The sequence below is a fragment of the Phragmites australis genome, chromosome 5 (assembly GCF_958298935.1).
Source record: "Phragmites australis chromosome 5, lpPhrAust1.1, whole genome shotgun sequence".
NCBI lineage: Eukaryota > Viridiplantae > Streptophyta > Magnoliopsida > Poales > Poaceae > Phragmites > Phragmites australis.
The window spans coordinates 44,613,928-44,640,068 of NC_084925.1; the positions used below are offsets into that span (position 1 = coordinate 44,613,928).

Genomic DNA, 26,141 nt, shown 5'->3' on the forward strand with positions numbered 1-26,141 from the left:
GAAAAAAAAAGGTTTTATTTTGGTAATGACACAAGAAGTTCAAAGGAACTCTTGTAGGAAGCAAGAGGAAAACCCTCGCATTCCAAGCTTGACGAAGATGTTTAACGTTCACCACAAGCCACAGCCATTACGGAAGGACCGTTTGGATGGACTTTGCTCTTGTTGACGCAAGCAATTCTAACACCGCTGTACAGCATGCCATAGATAACTGGCAGCATTTTTCGGACACCAAAAATCGTTCAGAAAAAACAAAAATGAAATGGCGACTGTGTTAGGTCACCGTCACTCATAGTGATACGCCATGATAAAACCATTTAATTTGCATGTGAGCTGCCTGTGCAGACTAACTATGTTGTCATCTGAGGCTAAATGTGCAGAAAACTACTACTATTTTTTTTTCAAAAAATTCAAGGGAATATTACAGGGAATACAAACCCCGGATGGATGAATGGGAAATGAACAGTTGATATCACTGTTTTACTATAATTACAAGGGCTGTCAACAGGACATCCCGACTTCAGTTCTGCAGCCTCCTCTACGGAGATCAGTATGACCTTGGTTTCTGAGCTCTCCCTGTCCTGTCCAAGTGAATCGACGGCAGAAGTTATGCTCAAATTACCCCCAAATTTAACTAACTCATTTTCCCCTCAAATAAACAATCAATACAACCAATCATGATTAGATGCATTGAAATGTATCATGACTTAGTTTACACATAAGGAGAAAATAAGACGCCACCTGACACGGTCGTCTTTTGAGAAACGTCAAATAGAGGCAAACGACATAGCAAACCTACCTTAACAGTTCGGCAATAATGCTGTAATCTGAATATGAGCTTTTTGGTCCCATCCAACAGGACCAAAACTTCAGGACACAGGAGGTACCTGAAGAAAATAATATTGCATCCGATAACAATGGAATGAATGCCTGGCACACAGGGAAAACTAAACAATATCGTGGTTACTGGGAGGAGTCTTACCCAGAAAATGTTCACCTAATATTTTGAGCTACAGAAGGCAGGGCTGGCTTTTTCTCTACCAGCTCGTAATGGAGAACAAAGTTGTCCTGCAGAAAGATGCACGATGAACTGTAATTTGCAAGTGTATAACAGATGCTACATATTCTTCCAATATAAGTCGACAGGACCAAACCTTACGGACTGTCTCCCAACTATTGGGGTCAAAGCAACCATAAGACCCACGTTCATACAGAGGAGCTTTGACTAGAGGCTCCACATTTGGAATTCTGGTGAACCATAACCGTAATTCTCTATGGTAAAACCATCCTCGATTATATCTGAGAAAGACAAAATCAAATATATTTCCACTATAGGGTATTAGGGTTTATCTAAGGTTAATATACAATTATACATCAAAAAAGGAAAAATAGTAACTTTTGCCAATTAGATGCTATTGCTATATTTCAAGAAAAGATAGATAATACATGGCTGATTTCCAAAACTGACTAGCTTAGAAGAAAGTGTGAGAGACGAAACAACTACGCAGACAGACAGTACACTTATCAAAATATCAACAAAATGAATATTGTAATAGATTGAAACTTCATTGACGGAGAAATAAAGAATAAACTTCAAAACACTTGTGAAGCTCAGGTAGCCAAGCCACTTGGAGCGATAGTTTCAAGGCTTTATTGCCCAGAACAACAAAATGCAGGTTTATGCACTAAGTTCTAGTGTGTCTGAGTAACAGTTTCTTTCAAGAAAAAAAAAAACCTGCTCAATCACATAAAAAGGCTTGGCTGAACTAACATTCACTGGGTTAGATCCAGTATCTGACAGGTTACGTTACTTGTAATCAATGGAAACTGGCACCAGTGACCTTGTGGCAGGCTGGCATCTGATTTATTAACAGGTTTTAGAGCATTGCTAAGGATATAGCAGTATGTTGATCTATTATTGCAATACGGTTACATTTCTTAATACAGTACAATGAGAATATTCAGAAATATTAACAAGCAGGGAGCATGTAAATTCAGATAACTATAGCACCAAACGTAAAGGAAATGACCGCACTCACAATTCGTTGGCAGCATATAGCTGAGCTTCATCCTTCGGCATGCTGCAAGACAAAAGATAATCACCTTAAAATTTGGTGCGACTAATGACGAGCCTAATACAGTTAAATAGAGCATTTTATTGTAGAAGTACCTATAGAAGATGTAAAACAGTGTTAATGTCTGGAACTTCTGGAAAAGTAAGGGCTGCACCAAGACAAAATTTGTTACAATATAATACGAACTGAGCACATCAAGAGAAAATCCTGGGGCTTTTATAGGATAATGTGGTTTGAAATTTCTCATTAGCCCAAAAAGCCTACAGTTATGGGGGCTTACCTGTAGTGGTGGAGTATGCTCAGCAAAGTAACATGCTGGAATATGAAAATCAGGATCTCCTTTTGCTGGCTCATTTGACCATGGTGAGCCAAATGTCTTGTATAGATTGTCTGGTGAATTCAAATTTAAACCGAGTGTTGTTAAATCTATTCCTAAAGCAAGAGATGCTAATTCAGCATCATTCATCCTTATAACTCCCAGCAATCCTAACAAGCCATAAGGATCAGGTGGCGTTGGAGGCTTTAGACTTTGATCCCGATATGAATGTGTAGCTGGAGGCATCTGCTGCAACCTGAAAGGATTTTGAGAATGCGGCTGCGGCTGCTGGTATTGTTGCAGAAGTTGATCGTATGATCCCAAACTAGAAGTTTGACTAAGTGGCCTTAGTCCAACATTTTGGGATCTGGCGTTCTGGACCTGAGATAACATAATTGAGATTACTATCATCATTGAATTAAAGGAGAAATATAAACAGCAAAGTTCAATCATGCATCAGAGTATGAATAGATGGGTGTTTTAAGAAAATAATGGCATTACTTACTGAATTAGCACCTTGCTGGTGTTGCTGACGATTTGGTGGGTAGCTACTTCCTAAATTAAAGCCAACTGACCGTGCCATCTGTGTAGGTGTGCATATTATGTAAAAAAAAAACTCAGGGGAACAAAGATTCAAAAGTCAGAAATATGAACCCACAGGATATTGCTGTGCTTGCATTACAGGTACATTCTCGTGAAGTTGTTCCTTATGATGCAACTCCATAGCATAATCTGAAGAGTTACCTGATAATACAAAAGGTCATTATATTATCCAATTTGTTGACACGGAATTTAAAAAAATAATACATTAAACCAGTGCAATGTTTATAAAAAGAATGTTTAAAAAAAGAAGTTTGAAACATCAACTAAGGTGCTATTTAATTTCCTGCAGGTTTATGAAGCATTGATGTCAAGCATGTCCCATGAGGAGAATCGGCTCAAAAAGTGGGAAAAAACAGCAGCCACTCATGACAGGTAACACAATTAAAGCTGTCAACATGTGAATTGACCTTAGGAATGATAAGTTTCAAAACAATCAACCTTTTCGTAAAAAGATGATTCAGCAGCGAAGATTCGATGCCATTTGACTAAAGTGCAGCATTATGTTTTTTTAGAAAAAAAAAGGAACAAAAGCTGGTTATAATTGGACCTAAAGTAAGACCTTGTTGCAAAGCTTTGTTTTCGATCTGTATTATCATCTTAGTGCACACAACAGGCACAAGAAAACAAAAGGGCTGGGATGCTTCATACAGTATAGGACTCAAGTTATGCACGTCCAGCCAAAAGGGCCGCAAGAACATTCTATCAGTAGCAATCGCATCTCATCATTAGGAGGTTCTTTTATCTATTTTGGTTGAAACGGCTAGGTCTAATCAGAATGACAAATACACTTGAACATCTCCAGATGGTTCAGCTGCTATACCTCATCATGGCCGGACTTATATCCCATGTCTTATACGGAGAGTAGTTATGTACTAATGTCGCTTCTGTGTACAACGACAACATGACAAAAGCGTACAATTACGAGCTGTGACAGGAAAGATGATTGCCTATCATCATCTAAATAAACAAAAAACTTAGGAGTTATACACTAAATTGATTGTTCTAATTAGTGCCAACTATGTCTCATAACATATACTGCAGTTTCATACAGCATATCCGGGAACTTGTTTTGGTAACCCTATCGCTGACAGCAGGATAACAGACTGGCAGGCATCTACGCACAAGTTATAATTGGACACGTTGTCGATGTTTGTCGCATTTTCCATTATTGACCACCAATGTTTAATGATGATTCATGATAATTCTAGTTTATTGCCGATGGTTGGTGCATAAGAAGACCACCACAGATTTGACAATTGTTAGTAAAATATGTCCCAACATTTCCCCCTTCTTATTCCCAATGCGCTCTCCACTGCAGCTGTCCCTCCCCTCCTCCAACATTTTCTGATTGGCCCTCCTCCCCTATGCCGGTCTCGCCGATAGTGAGGGTAGAGGGAATGGTCAAAGTCTTCAATTAAGACTGTTTTCTTGTTATTAGGCTCCATGCCGACAGTATTAGGCTCAATGCCAAGTTTCTTCTTTGGGTTAGGTGTTCCCCACTTCTACCTTGGCCCTCCTCTATTGATGACGGCAAGTCGCTGGAGAGGTAGAAGATGGAAACACAGACAAAGAAAATATTTTACCTAGACACTTCTCTGGATCCCCTCTTCCCATCTCGCAAGGCCCATCCCTAATGTGTATCCACCGATGTAGACAACAACCACATCAGTGAATACCCCCAAGGCACAAACAATTAGAGGAATCCACCTATGTAGATCCATCACATGTTGTGGCTATGGTCACTCGCAAACTTGTAATGGCCTTCTTGATCTCAATCGTCGATATACGTTGGAGTAAGGGAGGCCTGGTTTTTTTGGGTGCCAGGGTGACGAGTTTGCCGTTAAGAACCATTGATATCATGTTAAAGCTTTCACCGGCTCATTGTCGACGAGTGCAATTGCTCATTTGGATACTAGTGTATTTCTTCTAGAATATCTAGGATCAAACTATAATTTCATATTTTTAAGGGTCCTCTGTCAAGGTGTGGACATTGTAATAAACTTTTATATGCAACAACAGAATCCAAAGTTAGGGCCCTAGTGTCTTCAAAGAAAAAAGTCAACTGCATCACAGAGCATATGGAAGGATAATAACCATCGATTAACTTGAGGGAAACCAGCCTTCCACAAAACACAAATGGTTAAAAAACAATGGAGCTCATAATAGGGTAACATTGTTGGGAACTAAACTGTTTAAATGCTAAGCACAACAACTACAGGGTAACATGAGCTAGTTGAAAAAAATGAATTGTAAAAGGCACATATGGCTAATATTGGAAGGTCAAGGTTGTATAGTAACATATATAATAGCATGCACCACCAAAGGCGTAATGAGAACACTCTCACTAAATCAACAAACAAGTTATAGTGACAATTTTGACTATAACAACCTTTAAATCCAGGCAAAGCCGGGAAATCTTCATTTTGAATGCTGAATTCCTGGCTTTGTTGAACAATGGTATTAACACCAACTCCTTGCTTGCGTAGTGACCCTGCAACTTAAAGAAATCGATAAAGCATCCTCCAAATCCTAATAAAAAAAATATCTATAGGTTTCAGCACTTTTACCATATTGTCCTTGTGGACCACCAGCAGAACTAGGTCGACCAGTCAATTGGGGAAAATCATTTATGTCAAATGGAGCAGTGTCACTAGCATCATGCAGCATCCCCATAGAACTTAGAGAATTATTTCCTGTTTGTATTTGATTCTGAGATATTGAACCTCCAGATGATGGATATGAACTTCCAAGCATATTTATCAACTGAGGAGACGCTGTTTTCAGAGATAAATAGTTATAAAAAACAGGCTGGATGAGACATGCACTCCTATAAAAGGACGTAATACACAGCATACTTATTGTTAACCATTCAAATTTCAGGAGGCCATGTTATCACAACTATATAAAATATAAACTGTCCAAGCTTTTATTAGGACCCTATTACGTTGCATACGTCCGGGTTTCCTAACTTGTTCCTGGATCGAGTGAGAATGAGAAAACTAATAATGTTCAAAACTTGGTTTAATTGGGGGGATCTTTCATGAGAACATTGTTCTGGCACTACTTTTCAGTCTTCCTTTTTTGGCTCATTGTCACAATTACATAAACTAGTTTGCAATTTGCTCTCTCGCAGCACCTATTTCCACAAAGCAGAAATATCAACAGCTACTTGCTAATTAAAAAAACAGCAAAAAAAAAATCGGTTGACCACTTATTTCATATGCCCAACTTTTGGTGCCAACAAAAAGTTGAAAGGTAAGCATACAGCCTAAAACAAGAAATGTAGCAAGTGGGCAGCCAACAAATGGGTAACATAGCAATGGTAGAACATGTTAACAGGTAATAGTTGAAGCTACAACTAACCAGAAAAGAGAAGCAAGCAAGCATGAAAGCTATTTAAATCTATGTAAAATACGATATTGCACATGTTTATGTGGTATGTGTAATCAATAACCTTGCTGAAGAAGGCCATTCATCATCCTGTTGGATCCTTGCACATTTAAACTACCACTCCCAGTGTTGCCACTCAGATTCATCCGTGATGCGATACTTGGCACAGACAATCCGCCAGAGCTTAAATTTCTTCCAATATTACTTCCGCCTACAACATTTCCTACGGAACTTGTGATCCGTGGACCCAAATTTCCTAAACCTGGAGATACCGACATCCCAGGAACAGAATTGCGACTGCCAACGTTGCCCAAGTTCGAGGATAACCCTTGAATGGTGCCACCAATATTCATGCTGCTACTAAAAGCTGGACCTGCGCCAACATTCATCCCTCTACCACTGACACCTGAATGTGCATGAGGAATCTGCAAAGGAATCAAATAATAAATCATCTTGCTCCACATGGATGCGCAGAAAGCGTACACTATCATTTCATCTGGATAAATTGGTCCTTGGATTCCATAACAATCAATTAACATGCATGTGTAAGGAATTGCAATACACATAAAAGTGAGCATTAGAACCTGAGACATGGCAACCGGAAGGCTGTTTGAAGTGAACCTTCCTGAAATGCTCCCTCCAGGTTGTTGAACCCCAGAGGATGGAAGGCCACTCATTGCAGCATTCCTTTGTGCAAGTGATCCAGGCATATTTGGAAGGTTGAAATTTCCATGAATGTTGTGCAAACCTTTGAAATATCAGAAAAAGGAAGGCTTTTACATCATGGCCATTGGTAGTATCAATTGTTTAACCAAGATTTTGTATCTTATGCTAACCAGAATGATGGAAACCTGGAATTGATCCGGATTGACCCGAAAAGGATGATGTAAATGGTCTTCCTGTAGAGTCTGGAAGATTTGACGCCGAACTATTAAGGTTTGACTGCCAAGGCAAGGAGAATCAAGAAATTAAAAAAAGATAAAACAGGATATGTGTGCAGTCAAATTAGCATCAATAGAAAAAACCATATCGAGTTAAGCAGGCCCTTAAAAATGTTTGACTAGGAGACAGTTATCAAGAGTTCAAAAATGAAATACTCATCTATTGTCCACACAAAACGGCAGCAGAAACAAACAAGTCGATGACCTACCAAACTCACAACACAATAATAACGCTGGTCAGATTTACTTGTCGAGATAGTCTTCAATGCACAAATTTGACCATCACCTTTTACAATACAAGTATATGTTGTTGTAAAAAAAATACATTTGTTGTGACACTGAAGTAATTTTGATGACGAATCTATTAAGATAATTTTCATACAACAACTCTTAAAACTCCATAAATTCTAGAATAATATCTATTCATAAAAAAAGATGAATGGTTAAAGTTGTGAAAATTTGACTATGTGCGTTATAGAATAACATCTATTTTGGACCCAAGGTAGTGAAATGAAGAGAAATATAGAACAGGAATATATAGTAAAAGGCTAAAAGCAAGATAATCCAGTTGCAGGTATAACTGTGTAAGTACGTACATTTAGCAAGCCTGACATTATGAAGACAACAAAAGAACTCGACACTCGAGGGCAAATGAAGATTATCCACCAAAAGGCATGATGCAGCAAACTCTTCGAATCTGAAACAGATATCGGTTATGCTTATTAGTCTGTACAATAAAGGAGTCCATCAAACAAGAAAAATACTTATGTCTGAACAAGTTAAAAGAAAGACGCCACTAAGTTCAAGTTTGTCCTTTGATCGGTTGTTAACTGCCCATCCCTCACTTGAAACGCCAGGAAAGGATAAATATAAGGAAGGCACTCGAAAACTAAACCCACAAGGTTGTAGGAACTACAGAAAATTTAAACCCAGCATGAGATCGATCGGGCCAGTTTTTCAACATAAACCAAAGCACAAGTCAGCACAACATGAACACGTGCAGACGGTTCCAACAACTTGAAATGGCGCATTCCAGAATAATCAGATCGGCACAACATGACAGCAAGTCATCAACACACTACTCTTAACATTCAACAAAAAAACTACTGAATCCCGAGCGTATAATCCCACTCCCTCGAGTCTGGCCTGCACGTACGAGCATGCCGATCTCACACCGAAGCGACGAAGGAAAATTCCCGTCAAAGCCTAACACAATCCCACTCCATACAAGCAATCGCTGAACATACGAACAATAACACACGTACAATCAAATCAAAGGACGCAAAGAGAGAGCACGGGAGTTGGATGGGAGCGGAATTTCGGAGGCGGTGTCGGTGTCGGGAATTAGGGCAAATCGGGTCTAGGGCTCGCTTACCAAGAGAGGGTCCCGCGCCTGTGCTACGGGAAGCGGAGGAGAGTGGTTTCGGCGGCGGCGGTTGTCGCGCGTGGCGAGTCTGGGGGGATCTGGAGAGCGGCGCGTGAGGCGGAGACCGGCGGCGTCGGCGACGGTGAGGGAGCAAGGGGAAGGGAAAGTGTGACGCGGAGAGGCGACGCGAGGGAGGGGAGGGGGAGGACAAGGAGTTGGTGGTGGGTTTTGGTCCGTGAGACGAATGCATCTGTCGGGAAGTGGGCCGGGCCGGGCCAACGCAATTTTTTTTGTGATGGGGGTTACTAGATTAAATGGGCCTGATCTGGACAGTTGTGTGTATTGTTGCCTTTTCTCATTGAGTTGGAATTTTCGGATCTTTTTCTAGCGAGGGGCAATACTCATCTTACCTAAATGCTTACAATCCACCTGGATCAAGTCCTGCATCAGAACAGAAAATTGAACTTTCCGTTCATCAGTTATAAAGTGGAGGCAAAATCTAGCCAAAAATATAGAAAAGGAGATAGTATGAATCGGCGTATGTAGGTGGCAAATGTAAGGTGAATTGATCTTGTGTATGCCGCCTCACTAGGAATGGTGGTCTGGGCATCACAAACCTTAAATTTCTTGGTGGTAAGATTCGTCTCCGTTGGCTATGGTTCGAGTGGAACCACTCTGAGCATCCTTGGCATGGAATGGGCTTACCGGTTAACTCGGTTGACATTGCTCTCTTTAATGCTGCTACTTCGGTCCAGCTTGGTGATGGTAAGAAGGCTTTATTCTTGGTTGTCCATCTGGCTGTAGGGCTCAACAACGGTGTATCTTTTTCCCACCCTTTACTATCATAGCAAGCACAAAACCGTACAGTAGCCGATGCTCTCACTGAGGATTCGGGATCTAGACTATAATCTAACTCTGACTTTCCTAGCTGAATATGTTTATCTCTGGACAATAATACAATCAGTGCAGCTAGATATGCATAGTTCTGCTCTGGACTCGATTATTTGGCCATGTGCTGCTTCAGGAGAGTACTCCGTCCGATCGGCTTATCTCCTTCAATTCAAGGGTGCCAAAATAACCGAGATGGACAGCATAGTTTGACGACCCTAGGCTCCTCTTCGATCTAAGTTTGTCCTTTGGTTACTACTCCAAGGCCACATTTGGACTGTTGATTGTTTGCAAATACGTGGATGGCCAAACTGCTACTTTCTACCAACTGTGTTTATGCAACTTGGAGACGGTGGATCACTTGTTCTCTGACTGTGCTTTTACAAAAGAAATTTGGAACAAGGTTTCATCCTGGGTGCGCCAACCTTAATGCTAAGTAATCGGCAGACCAGGCCATTTAGCTCTTGCACACTTGATTGTGTCACCCAGCCTGATTCAGACTCTACTGTCAAGGGACTTCGCTTACTATACATCCTGGTTTCATAGAATGTCTGGAAGGAGCAGAACAACCGTCTTTTCAACCAACAATTGCTCGAGATAGACCAGATTATCTCCGAGCTCGAGGAAGAGGCTCGGTAGTGCATAATAGCGGTGCAAAAGCCTATGATATCATACTGTGCTTCCTTCTTTAGGTGTCTTACTCTTGCGAGTTGCTTAAGTTTTGGGACTCCCATCAATTGCTCTACCATATGAGCTACGTCCCCAACGATGCTTAGACAAAGCCTTCTAATCTTGTTCTCGTGCGTTAGAGACTGACTAACCAATTATGGGACCAACCATGACATCTTACTTTCCTCTGGGGGCAGAATAGAGGGGCTTTCATTAGAGAGAACCACATCTTACTTCGAGCAACAAGCTACAGCCGGTGCTTGAAGTTGGAAAGAACCGAATCAATCGGAGATCAAATAAATGTCTCGGTACAACACCGCGACACAAAGTGGAGGAAAAAATGTAGTAGCATCGACGAGTTTTACATGGAGGTCTCTTACAGGCCTGTGATGAGCTAACCGTCTCTTCAGATCACAGCAGCTGGCAAAGGCAACACACGGTGTTCTCTGCTCTGCCAGCTGGCTGCACTAGGACCCTTGACACAGCCAAGGACCAGCGAATTGTAAAAAAAAAAGGTCAAACTGCTATATGCTGCTGGGAACCTTAGGATGAAACATCGTGCTTCGACGACAGCTTCTGCTTCCGGCCGTTCCTTCTCTTGCTGGTGTTCGGCACTTGCTTTGTGTCACTCATCTGCAGAAGACAGGATGAAAGCTCAGCATCAAAAGCAAAAGATCCAAGTGAATCACTCAAGCTGAGGAGGAGCTTAAGCGCAACCGTCATGTGTCAACTGTACACCAGTCCACATCACGTCCAAGCTCAGCACTAGCCAATGGAACCGGCACCACTACTTGGAAAATTCTTAAAGAGAGCAGCACATATGGAATATCAGAGAACAGATGCAGCCTTATCATAAGGCACCCAGCTAGTTGGCAATTTATGACTAAAAGCGCCAACAAAGTTCCAACAATAAAGCATGCAGACAAGTCAGCAAATGCACGAGACAAGGTAAAAATCATATCGTCAAAAAAAGGGAGATGTGTAAAGCAGAAAATGACATGTGGGATCCATCTATCTGTTGAGATGCCAAACTAGTAATAATCTCGTTGAAAGTTGAAACCTTGCTATCTCCCAAAATGACATAAACATGAGACATGTCACACCACGAAGATACAAAAAAATCCATCTGCATGTAGCTAATATACGGGAGGATACCAAAAAAAAAAAACCATCTGCATGTAGCTAATATACGGGAGGAAGCGGCACAGCGGACTGTTCTACCATATGGACCACTGACCACTCCCATAACAACGATATACCAACCGGTGAAAATGCTTATCCACAAACGCCATAGCTGATAAGTGAGTCCTCATGCCAAGATGCATCCGGTGGTGGAGCTTTTTGTAGCCACTTGATGGGCCCCTTCAACGAAAAAAGTTTCAGCATGGTCGTCCTCATTCACAGTGTATTGGACTATCATGTTATTGGTATGCGTTATGACTCCCAAGTGCCTTAAAGGGCTTAGATGCAAACATCTAACGGGGTCCAGTGGCAGTGACCCAGGACCTACTGCCCTCTGCCAATGAATACAATTATAGAACAAAAAGTTGTCTCCTAGAACCATTTGAAGACTGAGCAGTCATGCTGAATTTCTGCATCTTCGAGACTTTAAAAATTCCAAATTCCAGATGCAATGGAAAAAATGTACGCCACAACACATGAAGCGACAATAGTGTCTATCATTCCAGACAAAAGACATGAGTATATGATGCTAAAACTATTTAAGAGACATCAATACTCCCTAAGGTCTAGCTAGTGTTCACATAATAGCCCAACTCTTCTCATGACCTCGAGACGTCATACTTCTCAGGCCAATCTACAAGCATCTTGGATTATATAAGGTGGGTTAAACACCCACCCACCCACCAAACAACCCAATTGATTTTTGCATAAAAAACATAAAACAAAATTATGAAGCAATGGCACAAGCCACTGTGGTTTATATAACTATATACTATTGATGATTCGCATATGCCTTAGATGCATGTGCCATTGCATGACCACCTTCAAGAATAAATAGTATCTACTAATCAGACCACTGTAAGTAATCATGGTCCTGGGTACAAAGCATAATAGCCAAGCAACAAGTAAATTAATACTGTTAAGTGAACTTACCCCAAAACAAAAGCCGTTACAGTGCTGATCCCCCACACCAGCTTCAACAGGTCTTGGAGGCTTCCCTGAGTCCATTGCCGATGACCCCCGCTTATTGAAGCCATTACATGACGGCACCTCTGCCTCCATTACTATAGGAGGCAGAAACGGTGACAATGAAGGTGAGGTTGAGGATGTTCTACTTCGGCCTTGCCCCTGGACCTGGTGGTTCTTGGTAGGCCCATTGCAGAATCCCGAGTCAAGATCAGACTGGAACATGTCCACAAACAGCTGCTGCAGCTCCTCAAAACTTTCCTGCCTCTGCAAATCAGAACTTCACAGTTATTGTGCTGTTATTTTTCATATTTATTTTGGATACATCAGGACTTGAAAAAGATGTTGCTTTAAAAATTCACCTAAAACATTCAGCTTTTAGTATCCACTAAAAACCATGGAGGGTATGGAGCTTTGATAACAATTCCTTATTTTTTAAGCCTGTGAACATATGAACATGAAATATACGAACTCTAATAAAAACTACACAGATATATTAAAGCTTATAGAAGTTCATTTGTATAAACCAAAGCAAAGCCTTGGTAAATCATTCATATAATATCCTAATATTGTTAGGATATGAACAGTCATGTGTAAGGTTAAAAGGTTCTTTATTCATTAGCTTGCAACTTCATGAATAGAAATTCCCTGTAACACTAATATACTTTGTATGTCCCAGAATAAGCATAGAATCGCTGACAAACTTTAACAAAACCAGGATACATAAAAGTGGGTTTGCAATGTAAATTAGGTGAATGAGGTGGTAAATATTAAACAGACAAGACCAGCTGGCAGCTGTTAGGTTTGTTTAGATTACATTTGTTAGAAGGAGCAAAACATTTATCTGCAGCTCCCACATAGAATTATGCAAAAAGAAAGTGGTGAAACCGAGAATGTTTGTCCTTCTAAGCATAGCTATAGCAATTAATTTTGAGTCCGCAAAGAAAGGATGATAGCATGTGAAGACATGTGCTAGCGGGAGTTTCATGTGAATGCCTCGTGCATATCACAACAAAATCTAAGCATAACTTTTGTGGCCAATCACCGACCATTGCAGCTAACGTTTGTGGCCCTGATGTAACCCCTGCCGCGCTAAGAACTACAAAGAAGCATCAAGAACGAGAACCACAGTGTTGTTGCTTCTTACCGTCGGCCGCACCTGACTCATCATCTGAGCCATCTCACCAATGAAGTCCCCCATCCCCTGCAGCTGCAACAACAGCAGAAAACATCATCCTACCGTTATAACCAGAATAGTGCAGCATAAACACCAGTTAGAATTAGAATGCTTACGCTGTCCTCATCGTCCTCATCCTCGTATACCCCCACGTCATAGAGGAACCGCTTGTTGGCGTCCGACAGGACTGCACAAGAACAATGGGATAGGATCATGAAGGCTCCATGCAATAAGTTTACCAACAGGCTATATTGGTCTGTTTGGTGGTATTCAGTTTATTAATTGTTCCTTAGCCGTTGTAACAGGTGAAGCGCTGTGGTTTGCCAATATGGAACAGAGGGAGGGGTGGGTGTTGAGAGAAGGAAGATTGAGACCGGAGTAGGCACTCTGGATCTCCTGAAACTTCTCCTTGGCTTCCTCCATGTGCTTCACGCTGCCGCCGGAGGAGGAGCATTTGTCCGGGTGCCATCTCTGAAAAGCAACTGAACAGAATTATAGGGGCTCTTTTTCATTGAACAAGCCCAATCAAGATTGGAACAGAACAACGGCCAACAAGTGTTGGCATGCATTGGGATTCAAATGTGTTTGAATGGTAATGAAATATTGAAGCACCCAAACAAAAAGATTGGCACAATTGAAGCAAACACAGAGGAGAAATTTACCTTCGAATTTCCTAAAAAATAAGAGTGAATTGCACAAAACTACAACTATTGTGCACAGTAACACAAAACTACCAAGTTTTGTACATCAATTTTACACCTAACACGATTTCCTTTATCTCTGCCATCGATATTAAATGTTCGCCGTTACAAAAATCAGCGGTCTTTTGTTTCTCCAAAAATCTTAGAACTTTTTGCATGTGTTCTATAATTCATGTGTGATCCATTTTAATTGGATTCACCTAAAAAGTTTGTGTAAGGATCTCATTTTTTCACCATCTAACCTAGGTCTGAAAATAACTTTAGAAATTAATCCATCATATAATAAGAATATTAGTGAATTTTTTTAAAAAAATTGGAATTTCATTTGAGACCCTAACAATTGTTAGAAGTTATAAAAATAGTTTTTTTGGAAAATTTTACTTTAAATTCTACACAGGCTTTTTAGTTAAATCTAATTAAAAAGGTTTGCACATAAATTATGGAACATGCATACAAAAAGTTCATGGATTTTTTAAGAAACAAAAGACCGCTAATTTTTGAAATCAGGTTAAGTGTGAAATTAGTGTACAAAACGGATTGGGATTGTCTGACTTCACTCCACCATGAGCAGTTGGATCTAATATGGATGGATAGTATTGAATGGTACAGTAATTTTGTGGACAGTGAAATCGTTGCATCTCCGTTGCTACCTTCGTGCTACGGTGATCGACGTCATGTTACTGTTTACCTCCTCACGGAACACTGTTCTCATCTAACTTCACCGTGTTAAGTCAGAGGATTTAGATCCGTACAAGTTTGTAATTTTGTGTTAGTCAGTAGTCACCATAATTGTAATTTTGTGTAACAAAATTTTGTGCAATTCACTCAAAAAATAATTACTGAACCAATGATCGTTGCCAGATCGCAGTGGCTTTGTATAATTATCTAGGAATTGCAAATATTACGGGACTAGAGCATCAAGTAGGCAATGAATTGGGAAGGATGAAATACGAACTTTGGTGCCAATCTTTCTAACTCGAAATTACCCGCGGTTTTCTCGACAGATTACAACAACACCGAAAGGGCATGAGCATGAGTCGATAGCCAAATCAAGAACGACATGCAGCAGGAACCAAGAACAGAGGCGTTACAGAACCAAAGCAATCCAATTGCTCACCATGGCGAGCTTCCGGTAGGCGACCTTGAGCTCGGCGGCGGAGCACTCCTTCTTGAGCCCGAGGACCGCGTAGAGGTCGCTGCTTCCCTCCCCGGCCGCCGCCGCGTCGCCGCACTTCTCTCCCCCGGCGTCCATGCCGTCGTCGCCGGAGACGTCTACCTCCCCCCAGCACGCACGCGCTATGTACGAGTACAGCGACACGAGACCCTCGCAGCGCGCGGGCGGAAAGGCGCCGGCGGACGGAGGAGGGAAAGAGGAGGAAGCAAGCGGATGGTATTCTTCTCCTCTGTTCTTCCCCCCTATCTGTCTCAGGTCGCTCGTCTCCACGCGCCGCAGGAAGCCTCTAGAAACACGGCCACGATGCCCACTTGCATGCTAAATATTTCTGCCTAAGAAATTCTGGATTTTTTTTTTTTTTTTTTGCGTGCTCCGTTGGGCGTTACTCCAAGCTAACTAGCCCTTCTTCCAGACGGGACTACCTCTGTTTGGTTTTTTTATTTTTAAAAAAATTGAAGTTATCTAAACGGTTGATTCTTGATTTCGGCTTTTTTTAAAAAATGGTGAACTAAAAGCTGATAAACATGTTTTAGTTAATATTCTAATTTTTTTTATTAAAAAGCTAAAAAATTATTATAAAAACTCATAAACAAAAATCAACAATTATAACCACTTTCTCAATTAATCAAACATTTTTAAACCACAGCTATACACAATAGGATGTGACGTGTGCCGTCAAAACTACTTAGACCCCGATTGTTGTTCTTAATAACGGGATTAAGATCTAAGTTCTCATGAATTAGTATAAATATTAGGTGAAAATTATCTTTTTTAGGACAGTGCCACTCAAATAAGCATCATCTATGTAAGAAGTGTGACTAGTAACATCAAATCATAAATTAGCTACAAAATAAGCATCATCAATATGCAAAATCGAAGGCACCATCTGATTCATCATCTGCAGGTTGTATTTCTTTTCTTTGATTTCGTGACTCTATAAATTTGTGAGGCAAGCGTGGCAATCAGAAGACTCTATAAGAACATCTCCAACTCACTCCGTACCTTACTCTCTATCTTATTTTTTAAGTAAAAACACCCTAAAAATCTCCTCAAAACACTCTTTAGTCGCTTGCTATTTCTTCTCCCTCGCTCGCTACATGCAGCAAGCCAATCTGACTCGCTATCAAACAACTGCAGATCATAGGAAGCTCTTTCCCACCAATCTTTATATGTAGCACATTACCCTTTCCTCTTCCTTGCTTCATTGCTCCTTAGATCCACCGAGAAGGAACCATCGAAAGCTTCTCTACTCACCAAGAGGCTTCTGGTTCTCTCTCTCACTATAGAGCTCACATGCGCCGCCTTCTTCCTCAAGTCCAGCAGTCGCATCAAGCTTGACTTCTCCGCGAAATATGTCCACTCCAGTAAGCTCCGACTTGATTCCCTTCATGTATATCTTCTCACTCATCGCTGCACTTTCTTACCCTCTCTTATTGCGATCCACAACCACCCCGTGCTGAAATTGAAGATTTCCTCGTCACCAAGCTCCACCTATATTGCAGAGGACCTCACCACTACCAACCTAGACCAGAGACGCTCTAGCCCAATCAAACATAGGATACGCTACTATGTGAACATCTCCACCATTGACGTGAAGTAGGAGCGGCATGCTAGGAAGAGAGCAGCAAGCAAGGGAGCTTGAGCTGAGGAAGAAAGTGAAGGTGAGATAGGAGAGGAATTATTAAAATTATATTGACATTCACTGTTTAGAAGTTAAATTTAAACAGACGGTTCTAACTGGTTGTAACACACTCAGTAATATGGAGTAAAATTTGATAAGAATTTTCATATTTGGAAGAATAGAAAGTCAGAAATAGAAAATGGGTTGAGACGCTCAAAGAGGTTAGTAAATCGTGCTCTAATAAGGAAGCATATTTGTGTAGCATCCAGAAGTACTGCTACAAGAATTCTCGAGAGTTCGGTGGGCCCCGACACTGGCAGTTACGAACTGCCGGTTCTGCCCACGCGCCTGAGCAGGATCTGGGCCCGTTCGACCCAGATGAGGCGCGACGGGCGGCCGAGATGCGCCGAGACGGATGGAGATATTTTTGGAGGCGCGTCTCCAGAAGGTTCCCGGTGCGTACGGCTGCCCCCGCGCTTTCCTGACCGAGTCGCAGGGTTCGCGCGCCCGCAATGCGTGGACCCCGCGCGCCAGCCATCACCCAGCCACTCGGGTGTTCCGACTGTCATGCCACTCCAGCGGTGCGCCTGGCTCACGGCGCGGACGCGGTTGGCGCCCGTGCCACGGGAGCGGCCCTGCGAATTCTAGCGAGCACGGGAGACTGCCTGCGTGCGTGGCCCACAAAGTTCGGTACGCCGCGGCTCACCGTGGAGCGGGTGCACGGCGGGGACAGCTGCTTTCTTTGTCCTGATAAAGCGCCGCCCACGGTGACGAGGCGAGCAGGGGGAGGAGGATACGGGAGATGGAACGGGACGCTGCCCTTTTGGAATCTCCCAGAACTTTAGTTATCTACTGATTGTTGTCGCGTCATGGTCAGTCGGCAGTGGCTGAATGCTAATGGTACGATGATTTCTTTTTTCTTACGGCTAGTGGTGATTAATCTAATCTAATGGATTCCCCGGGACTCGTGTTACCTCGGTAATATAAGATGACGTTCAATCATACTATCTTCATTTTATTTCTTTTTAATTTTTTTGATGTTTTAAATTTTTTCTTATTTCTAATAATTTCTTCGCAAAATGATTTATAAAAGAAAGGAGAGAAAATTTTGATACAAAAGAAATGAGAAAGAATTACTTTATGAATAGAATGGTTTGAAGAAATTATTGGGACGGTAAATAGAATGAAAATTTCGTAATGGAACTTTCGACGAGAAATTATTAGAGATGATCCGAATCACCGGTAGCCGGTTCCACGAGCCTAAACTATTGTAACACTCAGTGGATCATGACAGAGACAGTAAATGGTAGAGTAGTACATAGTTGAGTTGAGTATTTCCAGATATTATTAAATGTTAGTACGTAGTTGAGTTTTCTACGTGGCTATGTTCGACGTTCCTGACCACACAGTACAGATGAAGCGGTGGCACGGGACGGTATGCCAGCCAAATTCACTGTACGTTGTTAGTGATGTGGTGACGCTCATGACAATCTGACAAGAACGTGGGTTGGAGTTGACCGGTCTGGGCCTATACCTCAGTTGGGCCAGCCCGAGCTCCTTAGCTTTGCCGCGCAAACAGCCCAGCCTTCTAATCAGGCCTACCCAAGTTAGACGACTGTGTGACCCATGTTTGGCTTAACCAATTTAGAACGTGCGAAGATGCGTCGTGCATGTTTGGGTGGAATTTTTATTTTTATATTTCTTAAATCGAAAAATTATAAAAATACGTGTCTGTTTTAAAAAGTGGCATGTCTTGTTGAAAGGGGACAGGCAACAGATTTAAAAATCAAAAAAAAAATTCAAAACGGACATCTAATTTTACAATTTTTCATTTAAAATATAAAAATATAAAGGTTATGTTTCTGGTTTGTAGCTAAGAGCCTAACTGACCCAACATAAATCGGCCTAATTGCAGCCCAAAAGTACTATTTCTGCAGGGCAGCGCCAAGTGTCTCCCGATTCTTCTGGGCCCGACAGCGCACCACCTCTCAGAAGCATCTCGAACTTTCGCTTCCACTCGGTTTATACCCCTCCCCTTCCTCGGCCCGCTCAGCAAGCCACGTCGCAGATCGCACAGCAGAGCAGGGAAGAAGCAGCAGATCTCTCCAGTCACAGTTGAAGAGCGAGGGAGGAGGGAAGCCATGACGGAGCTGTTCGACACGGCCGTGACCAGCCTCCTCCACCTGCCAGAGGTGCTGGATCGCCTCGCCGCCGCGGACGGCGACCGACGCTCGGCGGGGGACCACGGCGCGCACGGGCACGGGCACGCCCGCGTACATGGCCATGGAAGCGGCGGCGGTGCGACGGTGGACATCGTGGAGACCGCCGGCGAGTACACCTTCCTGCTCGACGTCCCCGGCCTCTCCAAGTCCGACATACAGGTACGTACGGCACACCGCGCAACCCTCCGCTTCTTGGCTTTGTGTCGAACTAAGAATGGGTAGTCTGACATCGGGCGCGTTTCTTGGGCGCGCAGGTGACGCTGGAGGAGGACCGGGTGCTGGTGATGAAGGGCGGCAACGGGAAGCGGAAGCGGGAGGAGGAGGAAGGCGAGGGGTGCAGGTACATCCGTCTGGAGCGGCGCGCGGCGCCGCGGTCTTTCGTGCGCAAGTTCCGGCTGCCGGAGGACGCGGACACGGGCAGCATCGGGGCGCGCTGCGAGAACGGCGTGCTCACGGTCACTGTCAAGAAGCAGCCGCCGCCGGAGAAGAAGACGAAGTCCGTCCAGGTCACCATCGCCTGAGGCTCGAGCCGTGGCCCGTGGGAGCAATCGTTAGTTGCAGTGTGTAGTAGTAGAAGTGGGTAGCAATGGAGTCTGAATCTAGAACTGTACGTAGAAGGTCGCATGATCTGTCAATGTAGCGAATTTCGAGTCGTCGGTGTGCTTCTTTTGCGAAGGTAGCTGTGGAATGGAACTATGCAAATGCGAATCAGTATATTCTGAGAAGTATCGTCTATGAATGTGTTCCAATTTGTGGATTGCCCCTGGTTGGTGAATGATTCTCTGACCCTTGGCCGGTAAATTGTTCTACGCTTGGAGAGTTGGCTTGGGTGAGAAGTGAGAAGGGAGAACTCTGCTCATTCACTACCAAAGGCCCTGTTGCCGTCGCTTTTGGTTTTTGGATCTAAATTTCGTTCAACTTGTTTTGATCCATGTAGTTAAAACTCATTTCGTTTACGTAGTCCATTTTGAAATTCAATACTAGTCCAAGGTTTCCCCCGTTTTCCATGCTTCGAAATCTTGTGCCGGTCAAACTTGCAACAAAAGAAATCTTGTGCTCGTAAATTTGCAGCACCCCTGCTCTTGTGCTTCCTTTCTTCGAAACTGGCATTATTAGAGAGCAGAGGTAGAGACTGAACACCTGTTTCCCAGCTAGATGTATATTACAAAGCAACGCGTTGGCATGGCAACGACTCGAGCAGAATCCAGACAAGGAACGTCGCTTGGGTACGAAGCACATGTGCCCCTGTTCGAGCCTCCTAGTTCTTTTCTGCATGCTGATTCCCGCATACCTACTCGGGCCACGTAATCTGCACTGCCGTGGTGCACCGGGAGATGCCGGCCGGCCAACTCCGCGGCCGGGCCAGAAGTGAACAACAGACGATGCATGACTTGTAAAGCTCTTGGCTCACGTCGTCTTTGCCGTCGCCATTAGGCATCCAAATATTCTGCTTACGGATGTACTATGCCAGGCTCTGTGGCACTATGCCAGGCTCGATCAGTACCTGTAATGCTGTCACCAGTCCACTGTTCCTGAAGAATTCGTCGCGAGAAACTCTTGTAGTAGGTTAATCCTTGATACATAAGTGCGTGATTAATGTTTTTTTGACTGTTAGTCGGTGTATGTATGAAAGGAATTCAAGAATATCGGAGTTTGTCTGGATTCAGGTTTTATTTGAAATAATATTTCTACGTCTTATGTGTTTTCTTACAAGCTCGTATATTTTCTTTATATAGCAGGAGACGAGGTGTATTGTATATATACAAACAGATCGTACCAAATACAATGATTGCTCTATGCTTGACAAAAATAGCTACTCCTATATCATCATTGCAGAGGTCAAGCACGTCAGCCTGCCTTGGTCGTCATGCGTGCCCTGTTCCATCCGCCAAAAGTCGTCTGTCACGCCGTCATGCTCTCATGCTATATTATTCCGTAGTATTTAATGCAGGATGGGTCACATCATCTCTACACCGCCCCACGACATAGATTGATTAGGTGAGTATCTACTCCGCGATCAATAAAGGCTAGGCACAGGATTTTCATCTAAGATCAGTAGATTGGTCACGCTAGAGTAAAAATATCAACTGTAAACTGACATATACAACTGAAATTCTCTGATAGAATATCTTATTCTTTACATCTACGCTGATATAAACTCCGCTGATAGAATCTCTTATGCTTTACATCTACAACTGAAATTCGGACGCTGGGGGTAATTCTGATCACCATTATCGCTTGACACTGAAGAATTCGTCAGACACTCTCGATCAGGCGACGTCTCCAGATCTTTTCTTTATCGTCTCCTCCTGCTCTACGTCTAGTCTCGCGCTTGCGCCAGTGGCCAAGCGCTTTGCATGCTCCGATGCATGCACTCGCTGTAGTCTGTTTGTTACTCTGGATCTGATCTTAGTATCTGACTTGCACCGGGCATGCGGCGCCGGGCGTGGCAGCCTGGCAGGCTGCCGCCGGCGTGCTCAGCAGCGACGTCGAAGACTCAAAGTGTATGGAGAAGTGAAGGGTTTAACTTCGTTCTAGCAGGAGCTGAGGAGCATTCGCCAAACGCCCACCGCTACTAGTGCAACCAGCCACTGGATCCAAAAAACTTGTTTAATCGCAAAAGTTGATCCTTGTACTTGGCGCATTTGGTGTCTTTGTTGTACCTTGTAGTCTTGTACGTGTTGGACTGCTGGCCTTTTTTTTTTTGTGCATTTGAGCGCATGCAGACTTTTATTTCCGGACACGAGCACGCGAAACCCGTATTTCCATTTCTAGGCATCCACCCACGTGTGCAGCGTCGTTCCCGTTTAATTGGACGTATACATGAATTAGTTTGGAGGAGTCAGCTACTGTAAAAGTGCTGTTCTTTTCGCTTCTAGCTACTGTAAAAGTGCTGCTTACTACCATCACCATCTCCTTCCGATCGATGACACGAGCTTTTGTCATATTTATTGGGTACGCCTCGTCAATTCAGACCCTCTGCCTAACGGCAACTGACGTGCTTTGCTTTGGTGAGTTGTAAGACTGGCAGAGATCGACGCTTGCTTAGAAATCAGGAGGCTGAGATGGCATGGACATATGATTCTCCACGAACAGAGCAGATAACCAAATCCGATCCAATCTGGTCGTGATCCTTGGCCGGCTGACGACGACGCATGGAGCCGTAGCGTCGATTGCCTGTGCCCCAGGCATGCACTCGATCCCCTTGAGCGCAGCGAGAGCCAAGCCAGGGTGCCCTCCTGCAGCGGTCTCTCTACAGGCCGTGCGTCGAGTCCGCGACTCCTTTTCTCATTTATTCATCGCACCGTGGCCTGTCCCAATTGTGCGTGTGCATGTACGTGTCGCCTGCTCACCTGTGTGGTCTCCAGAGTCTGAATTCGTTGTCCGGTGTCGCCTGGACTCTTGCGAGATTGCATGGGTCACGTGTGATGAGCTGTGCCAACGACCACGACTCTCTCTGCTCATGGGCTCATGGCTTAGTAGAATATTACTAGTACCACGCCAAGATGATTATTTGCATGATCTTGGTCAACCTATTAGGTTAAGAGAATTTGTGTGCTTGTACTCAAGGTTATCACTTCGAATCAGGAAGGATTTGACAGGGCAGATGGCTCCATGTTCATGGACTTCATGGTCGTATACTAGAAATACCGCTTTGGATTTTGTATGCCATAAAGTTATACTCCTTCCATACCCGCTCATGTGTTCCAAGCCAGTGATATTTTGGTCTCAGTTTTGCTGGAAAAAAGTTGGCGGTATATGAGTATGATCCTGCCATACGCCATGTCTATCAGATGGGCGTTTTCAAAGCACAGTGACGAGGTTATTTAGGAATTTTGTATATTCGAGCTGACTGTTGCATGTTTTCAAGCCATTATCTGAACATTTTGTTTCGTATTTGACTCTTTCAAATGGAGATTGATAAAGTATAAAGCCGTGCATGATACTACCAATCAAATGGGACAAATGGAACGTCGAACGACTGTATTCGTTGGGATTATCTTTGGGATATTTTTTATTTGCCATTACAAAGTGTCCTAATCTGGAATCTGTCATCGCAAATGCTCTAATCCGGTCTTTGCCATTCATGTTACAAATCTTACCTTATTTGCCATCATTGACAAGTAAAACTATGACGAAGGTGCGAAAAAACTTTTTACCCCTTGAACGGAATGCTTCTCATCCTCCTGCGTTGCTGATTTTGGGTTGGTGACGGTGGAAGGTGAGAGGATGGTGAAGGTTATAGAAATATCTTTCATGGCCTTTTTTATAATTTTTAGTTGTTTGTTAGGTTTAGATGCAATACAGAGAGGTAATTCTTTGATATATGAATGAAATCCTCCCCTTAAATTTTTTTTTTACCCTTGCTTCTTCTTCCTCAAACCCATGACTTCTTCTTACTCTAACATATAGACGAACAGTATACCAATTCAAAACACGAGCCAGAAGTTTCCTGGATTGAACTTCACATGAGTCGTATTTCCATCGTCACAGCGGAACTTTTTACTGATTTTTTTCCTGTAGACGACTCTAGCATGGCTATTGGAATGGTCATCAGGCAATTATCCGATGGATATCGATCTATGCACTGGCCATATCAATGCGCATCACCACGCCACACCCTGTTGACTTTAGCTATATATATCGATCACATCTAACAGGAAAATGAGAAAGATTCACTGAAATGCACAATCAGTGAACTAAAAACGTCACTGAAATGCACATAGCATCTAATGTCGCTATGGCTTGTGTGACGTGGTGGTGGGCGGTCCCGCAGCGTGGTGGCAGCTTCGGTGCAAGACGGTATTCGTTGAGTGGCTTGAAGCGGCCAATTTGACATGGTCGGTGTACTGGGGTGAGGACATGAATGGTGTTACGGCGGCTAGAGGTAACCACCCGCGTGTTGATATGGCAGCTTGCAGCGGACTGCGGCGTCTAGTCCTGCCTGGCAGCGGCCAGTATGGTGCGGAACAACATCAATGACGGTGCAAGCGGCAACAATGGCGCGTTGGCAAAAAGGCTTGCAATGGACTCTGGCGGCTAGCTTTGCATAGCAATGGCCAGTTCGGTGTAAGACAACGTCGTAAGACGTCGCAAACAACAACGATGGTGTGTTAGCTTGTCGGCTATGTGTTGGCATAGCGACGATGGCTCCCGCTGCGACGATCGGTTTGGGGCTATGCGCTTACAACGGCTGACCCTGGACGGCAGTGACGAGTTTAGTGCGATACGGCTCTCACTCAGGTGTCGATGGCGGCGGAGGCGATAAGGCCAATGATGCGGCTGGCCACTTTCCATTGGAGCTGGTGGGGCACGGTGGCGCGACGATTGTTGGTCACGTATAGCGGCAGCCGATTTCGACCATAGGCGTCTGTGCCCGACGATGTGGCGGGAGAAGTCATGGTGGTTCGTTATAGTTGTCAACGTGTGCTGTGGTATTTTTATCCAACCGATCGAGTATAGTCGCTATAGTTATTTGTTTTATTTTAGTTGTTGTTTTTTACTGTTGTTTTTCTTTTTTCTGATTATAGCCTCTCATGACCATACTTATATATTTATTTTCTGTATATCAATAGAAACATCCACTGTCCGGTGCCGTTTGTTTTTTAAAAAAATGTCCGCAATTCCACGCGCTTACCGAATTTCTCCATTTTTTCAACCGGGGCAATGACGTGTTTTGCACCCAAAAAGAAAAAAAACGCATGAACTTCAGAGGAAACTGACGGTCCGTTGTTCCACAGAATTACTCATCTGTGTGTATTTGAGATCAATAAAAGGGAAGCGTGGTAATGTCTCTGTTCTGTGATGACGTGGACACCAATTCTCACATGCAATGCAAGTTTGCACACGCCTAAAAGCGAGCGAGCTGTCTGAAACTGACAAAAAATCAGCTGAAAACTGATATCTTTCCCCCGGCACGCAAACCCCGAGGACCCCAACAGGATTGCGCCACGTTGCCGGTCAACCTGCTCGGACCCGGCCTTTGCACGCCCCCGCCAAGTTGACCTGGCTATGGAACAGAGGACACCAACTTGTCAAGTATGAGAAGGGCCCAACTGTATGTAGCATATAAGATCGTGTTTGCGAATGCATACGGAGAAGAGCGCATGTAAGTTCGTGATCGAGGATTTCTCTCTCTCTCTCTCTCTCTCTCGAGAAACTCATTTCTTAGTCAGGAACATTGCTGTACAATCTATTGTCGTGGTAGAATCATATTCCTTTCCTATCAAAAAAAGAAAAAGAAAGAATCATACTCCTTTCGCACACGTCACCTATTGCACATCTCTTCATTGCTACCGGAAATCTTGCATATTTCCCTTGCAATTGCATTGCCATTTGTGTGCTTATCCGACCTACTTATCGAACAATAGGCAACCGCAGAGGTAGTTCATCCAATATTCAATTTGGTGAAAATTATCTTCTTTCACTGTCATGTCACAAACTATGATCCGCAAGTGTTAGGTAAACACAATTTGTTATAAATGACCAAGCAAAAACAATTGAATACAGTAGTAACCTTTCTTGGAGACCCAGGTTGTATAATAAACGCAGAAAAAATAGCAGCTTGTTACAGCTTTTTTTTTTGGCACCTTCCTCAACGACAGAGCAAAGCGAATAATTACAGACGTGAAAACAATGTTTTTGCATGTCACTCCAGTAAATTGCAAGTTAAATTGACCTGTACTACTCAAATTGCCATCATCATTAAACATGCAAAAGCATGTTTGAAATTTGATGGCTAACAACTTTTTTCCACGTGTTGTTGCTGCAGCCTTCTTTCTTAACCTCGCGCCAGGACAACTCTTGCAAACTCGTTTCCCCGCCTCTGCCGACCTATGGATATCTACAGTAG

At 43.2% G+C, this 26,141-nt stretch overlaps 3 protein-coding genes and 1 non-coding gene across 11 annotated transcripts; 2 read left to right on the plus strand and 2 right to left on the minus strand.

Annotated features, from left to right (window-relative positions):
* Positions 1–251: 251 nt before the first annotated feature.
* On the minus strand, positions 252–8,910 carry LOC133919936 (probable NOT transcription complex subunit VIP2). 7 transcript variants are annotated; one of them, XM_062364514.1, is made up of 16 exons: positions 8,716–8,910; positions 7,919–8,019; positions 7,218–7,323; positions 6,966–7,129; positions 6,446–6,806; positions 5,559–5,765; positions 5,381–5,488; positions 3,047–3,132; positions 2,894–2,971; positions 2,353–2,769; positions 2,168–2,220; positions 2,037–2,078; positions 1,152–1,296; positions 980–1,065; positions 797–884; positions 252–578 (listed from the first exon to the last, which is right to left on the minus strand). In XM_062364514.1, exons 2-14 carry the CDS (start codon positions 7,934–7,936, stop codon positions 991–993), a joined length of 1,860 nt encoding a protein of 619 aa, XP_062220498.1. In that variant the 5' UTR covers positions 7,937–8,019; positions 8,716–8,910; the 3' UTR covers positions 252–578; positions 797–884; positions 980–990. The 7 variants fall into 7 exon arrangements, with proteins under 7 accessions (XP_062220498.1, XP_062220497.1, XP_062220495.1 ...); XM_062364513.1 differs by having other exon boundaries at positions 7,233–7,323; positions 8,698–8,910; XM_062364511.1 differs by having other exon boundaries at positions 252–573; positions 8,698–8,910.
* Positions 7,218–7,295, plus strand: LOC133920219 (small nucleolar RNA snoR35). Its single transcript, XR_009910036.1, has one exon. It is a non-coding gene; the product is annotated as a small nucleolar RNA snoR35 (small nucleolar RNA).
* A 1,601-nt stretch (positions 8,911–10,511) lies between the features above and the next one.
* Positions 10,512–15,744, minus strand: LOC133919938 (uncharacterized). Of its 2 annotated transcripts, none has more exons than XM_062364517.1 (6): positions 15,389–15,742; positions 13,945–14,041; positions 13,687–13,757; positions 13,541–13,603; positions 12,361–12,660; positions 10,512–10,878 (listed from the first exon to the last, which is right to left on the minus strand). In XM_062364517.1, the coding sequence occupies exons 1-6, from the start codon at positions 15,521–15,523 to the stop codon at positions 10,789–10,791; spliced, it is 756 nt and encodes a 251-aa protein (XP_062220501.1). In that variant the 5' UTR covers positions 15,524–15,742; the 3' UTR covers positions 10,512–10,788. The 2 variants fall into 2 exon arrangements, with proteins under 2 accessions (XP_062220501.1, XP_062220502.1); XM_062364518.1 differs by lacking the exon at positions 10,512–10,878 and adding an exon at positions 11,258–11,607 and having other exon boundaries at positions 15,389–15,744.
* Positions 15,745–19,106: 3,362 nt separating this feature from the next.
* LOC133919939 (18.6 kDa class III heat shock protein-like) lies at positions 19,107–20,013 on the plus strand. The gene is made up of 2 exons (XM_062364519.1): positions 19,107–19,447; positions 19,543–20,013. Exons 1-2 carry the CDS (start codon positions 19,208–19,210, stop codon positions 19,807–19,809), a joined length of 507 nt encoding a protein of 168 aa, XP_062220503.1. The 5' UTR covers positions 19,107–19,207; the 3' UTR covers positions 19,810–20,013.
* The last annotated feature ends 6,128 nt before the right edge of the window (positions 20,014–26,141 follow it).

What these genes read in the sequence shown, in the direction of transcription:
- LOC133919936 (XM_062364514.1), bottom strand. An exon ending in TGCAAGCACAGCAATATCCT is followed by an intron (nt 2,972 to 3,046) that starts GTGGGTTCATAT and finishes ACACCTACACAG; the next exon opens with ATGGCACGGTCAGTTGGCTT. An exon ending in GTTGGGAGACAGTCCGTAAG is followed by an intron (nt 1,066 to 1,151) that starts GTTTGGTCCTGT and finishes ATCTTTCTGCAG; the next exon opens with GACAACTTTGTTCTCCATTA.
- LOC133919938 (XM_062364517.1), bottom strand. Translation starts at nt 15,523, where the DNA reads ATGGACGCCGGGGGAGAGAAGTGCGGCGACGCGGCGGCGGCCGGGGAG. An exon ending in ATGAGGACGATGAGGACAGC is followed by an intron (nt 13,604 to 13,686) that starts GTAAGCATTCTA and finishes CTGTTGTTGCAG; the next exon opens with CTGCAGGGGATGGGGGACTT. An exon ending in GTAACGGCTTTTGTTTTGGG is followed by an intron (nt 10,879 to 12,360) that starts GTAAGTTCACTT and finishes TGTCTTCTGCAG; the next exon opens with ATGAGTGACACAAAGCAAGT.
- LOC133919939 (XM_062364519.1), top strand. Translation starts at nt 19,208, where the DNA reads ATGACGGAGCTGTTCGACACGGCCGTGACCAGCCTCCTCCACCTGCCA. An exon ending in TCTCCAAGTCCGACATACAG is followed by an intron (nt 19,448 to 19,542) that starts GTACGTACGGCA and finishes TTGGGCGCGCAG; the next exon opens with GTGACGCTGGAGGAGGACCG.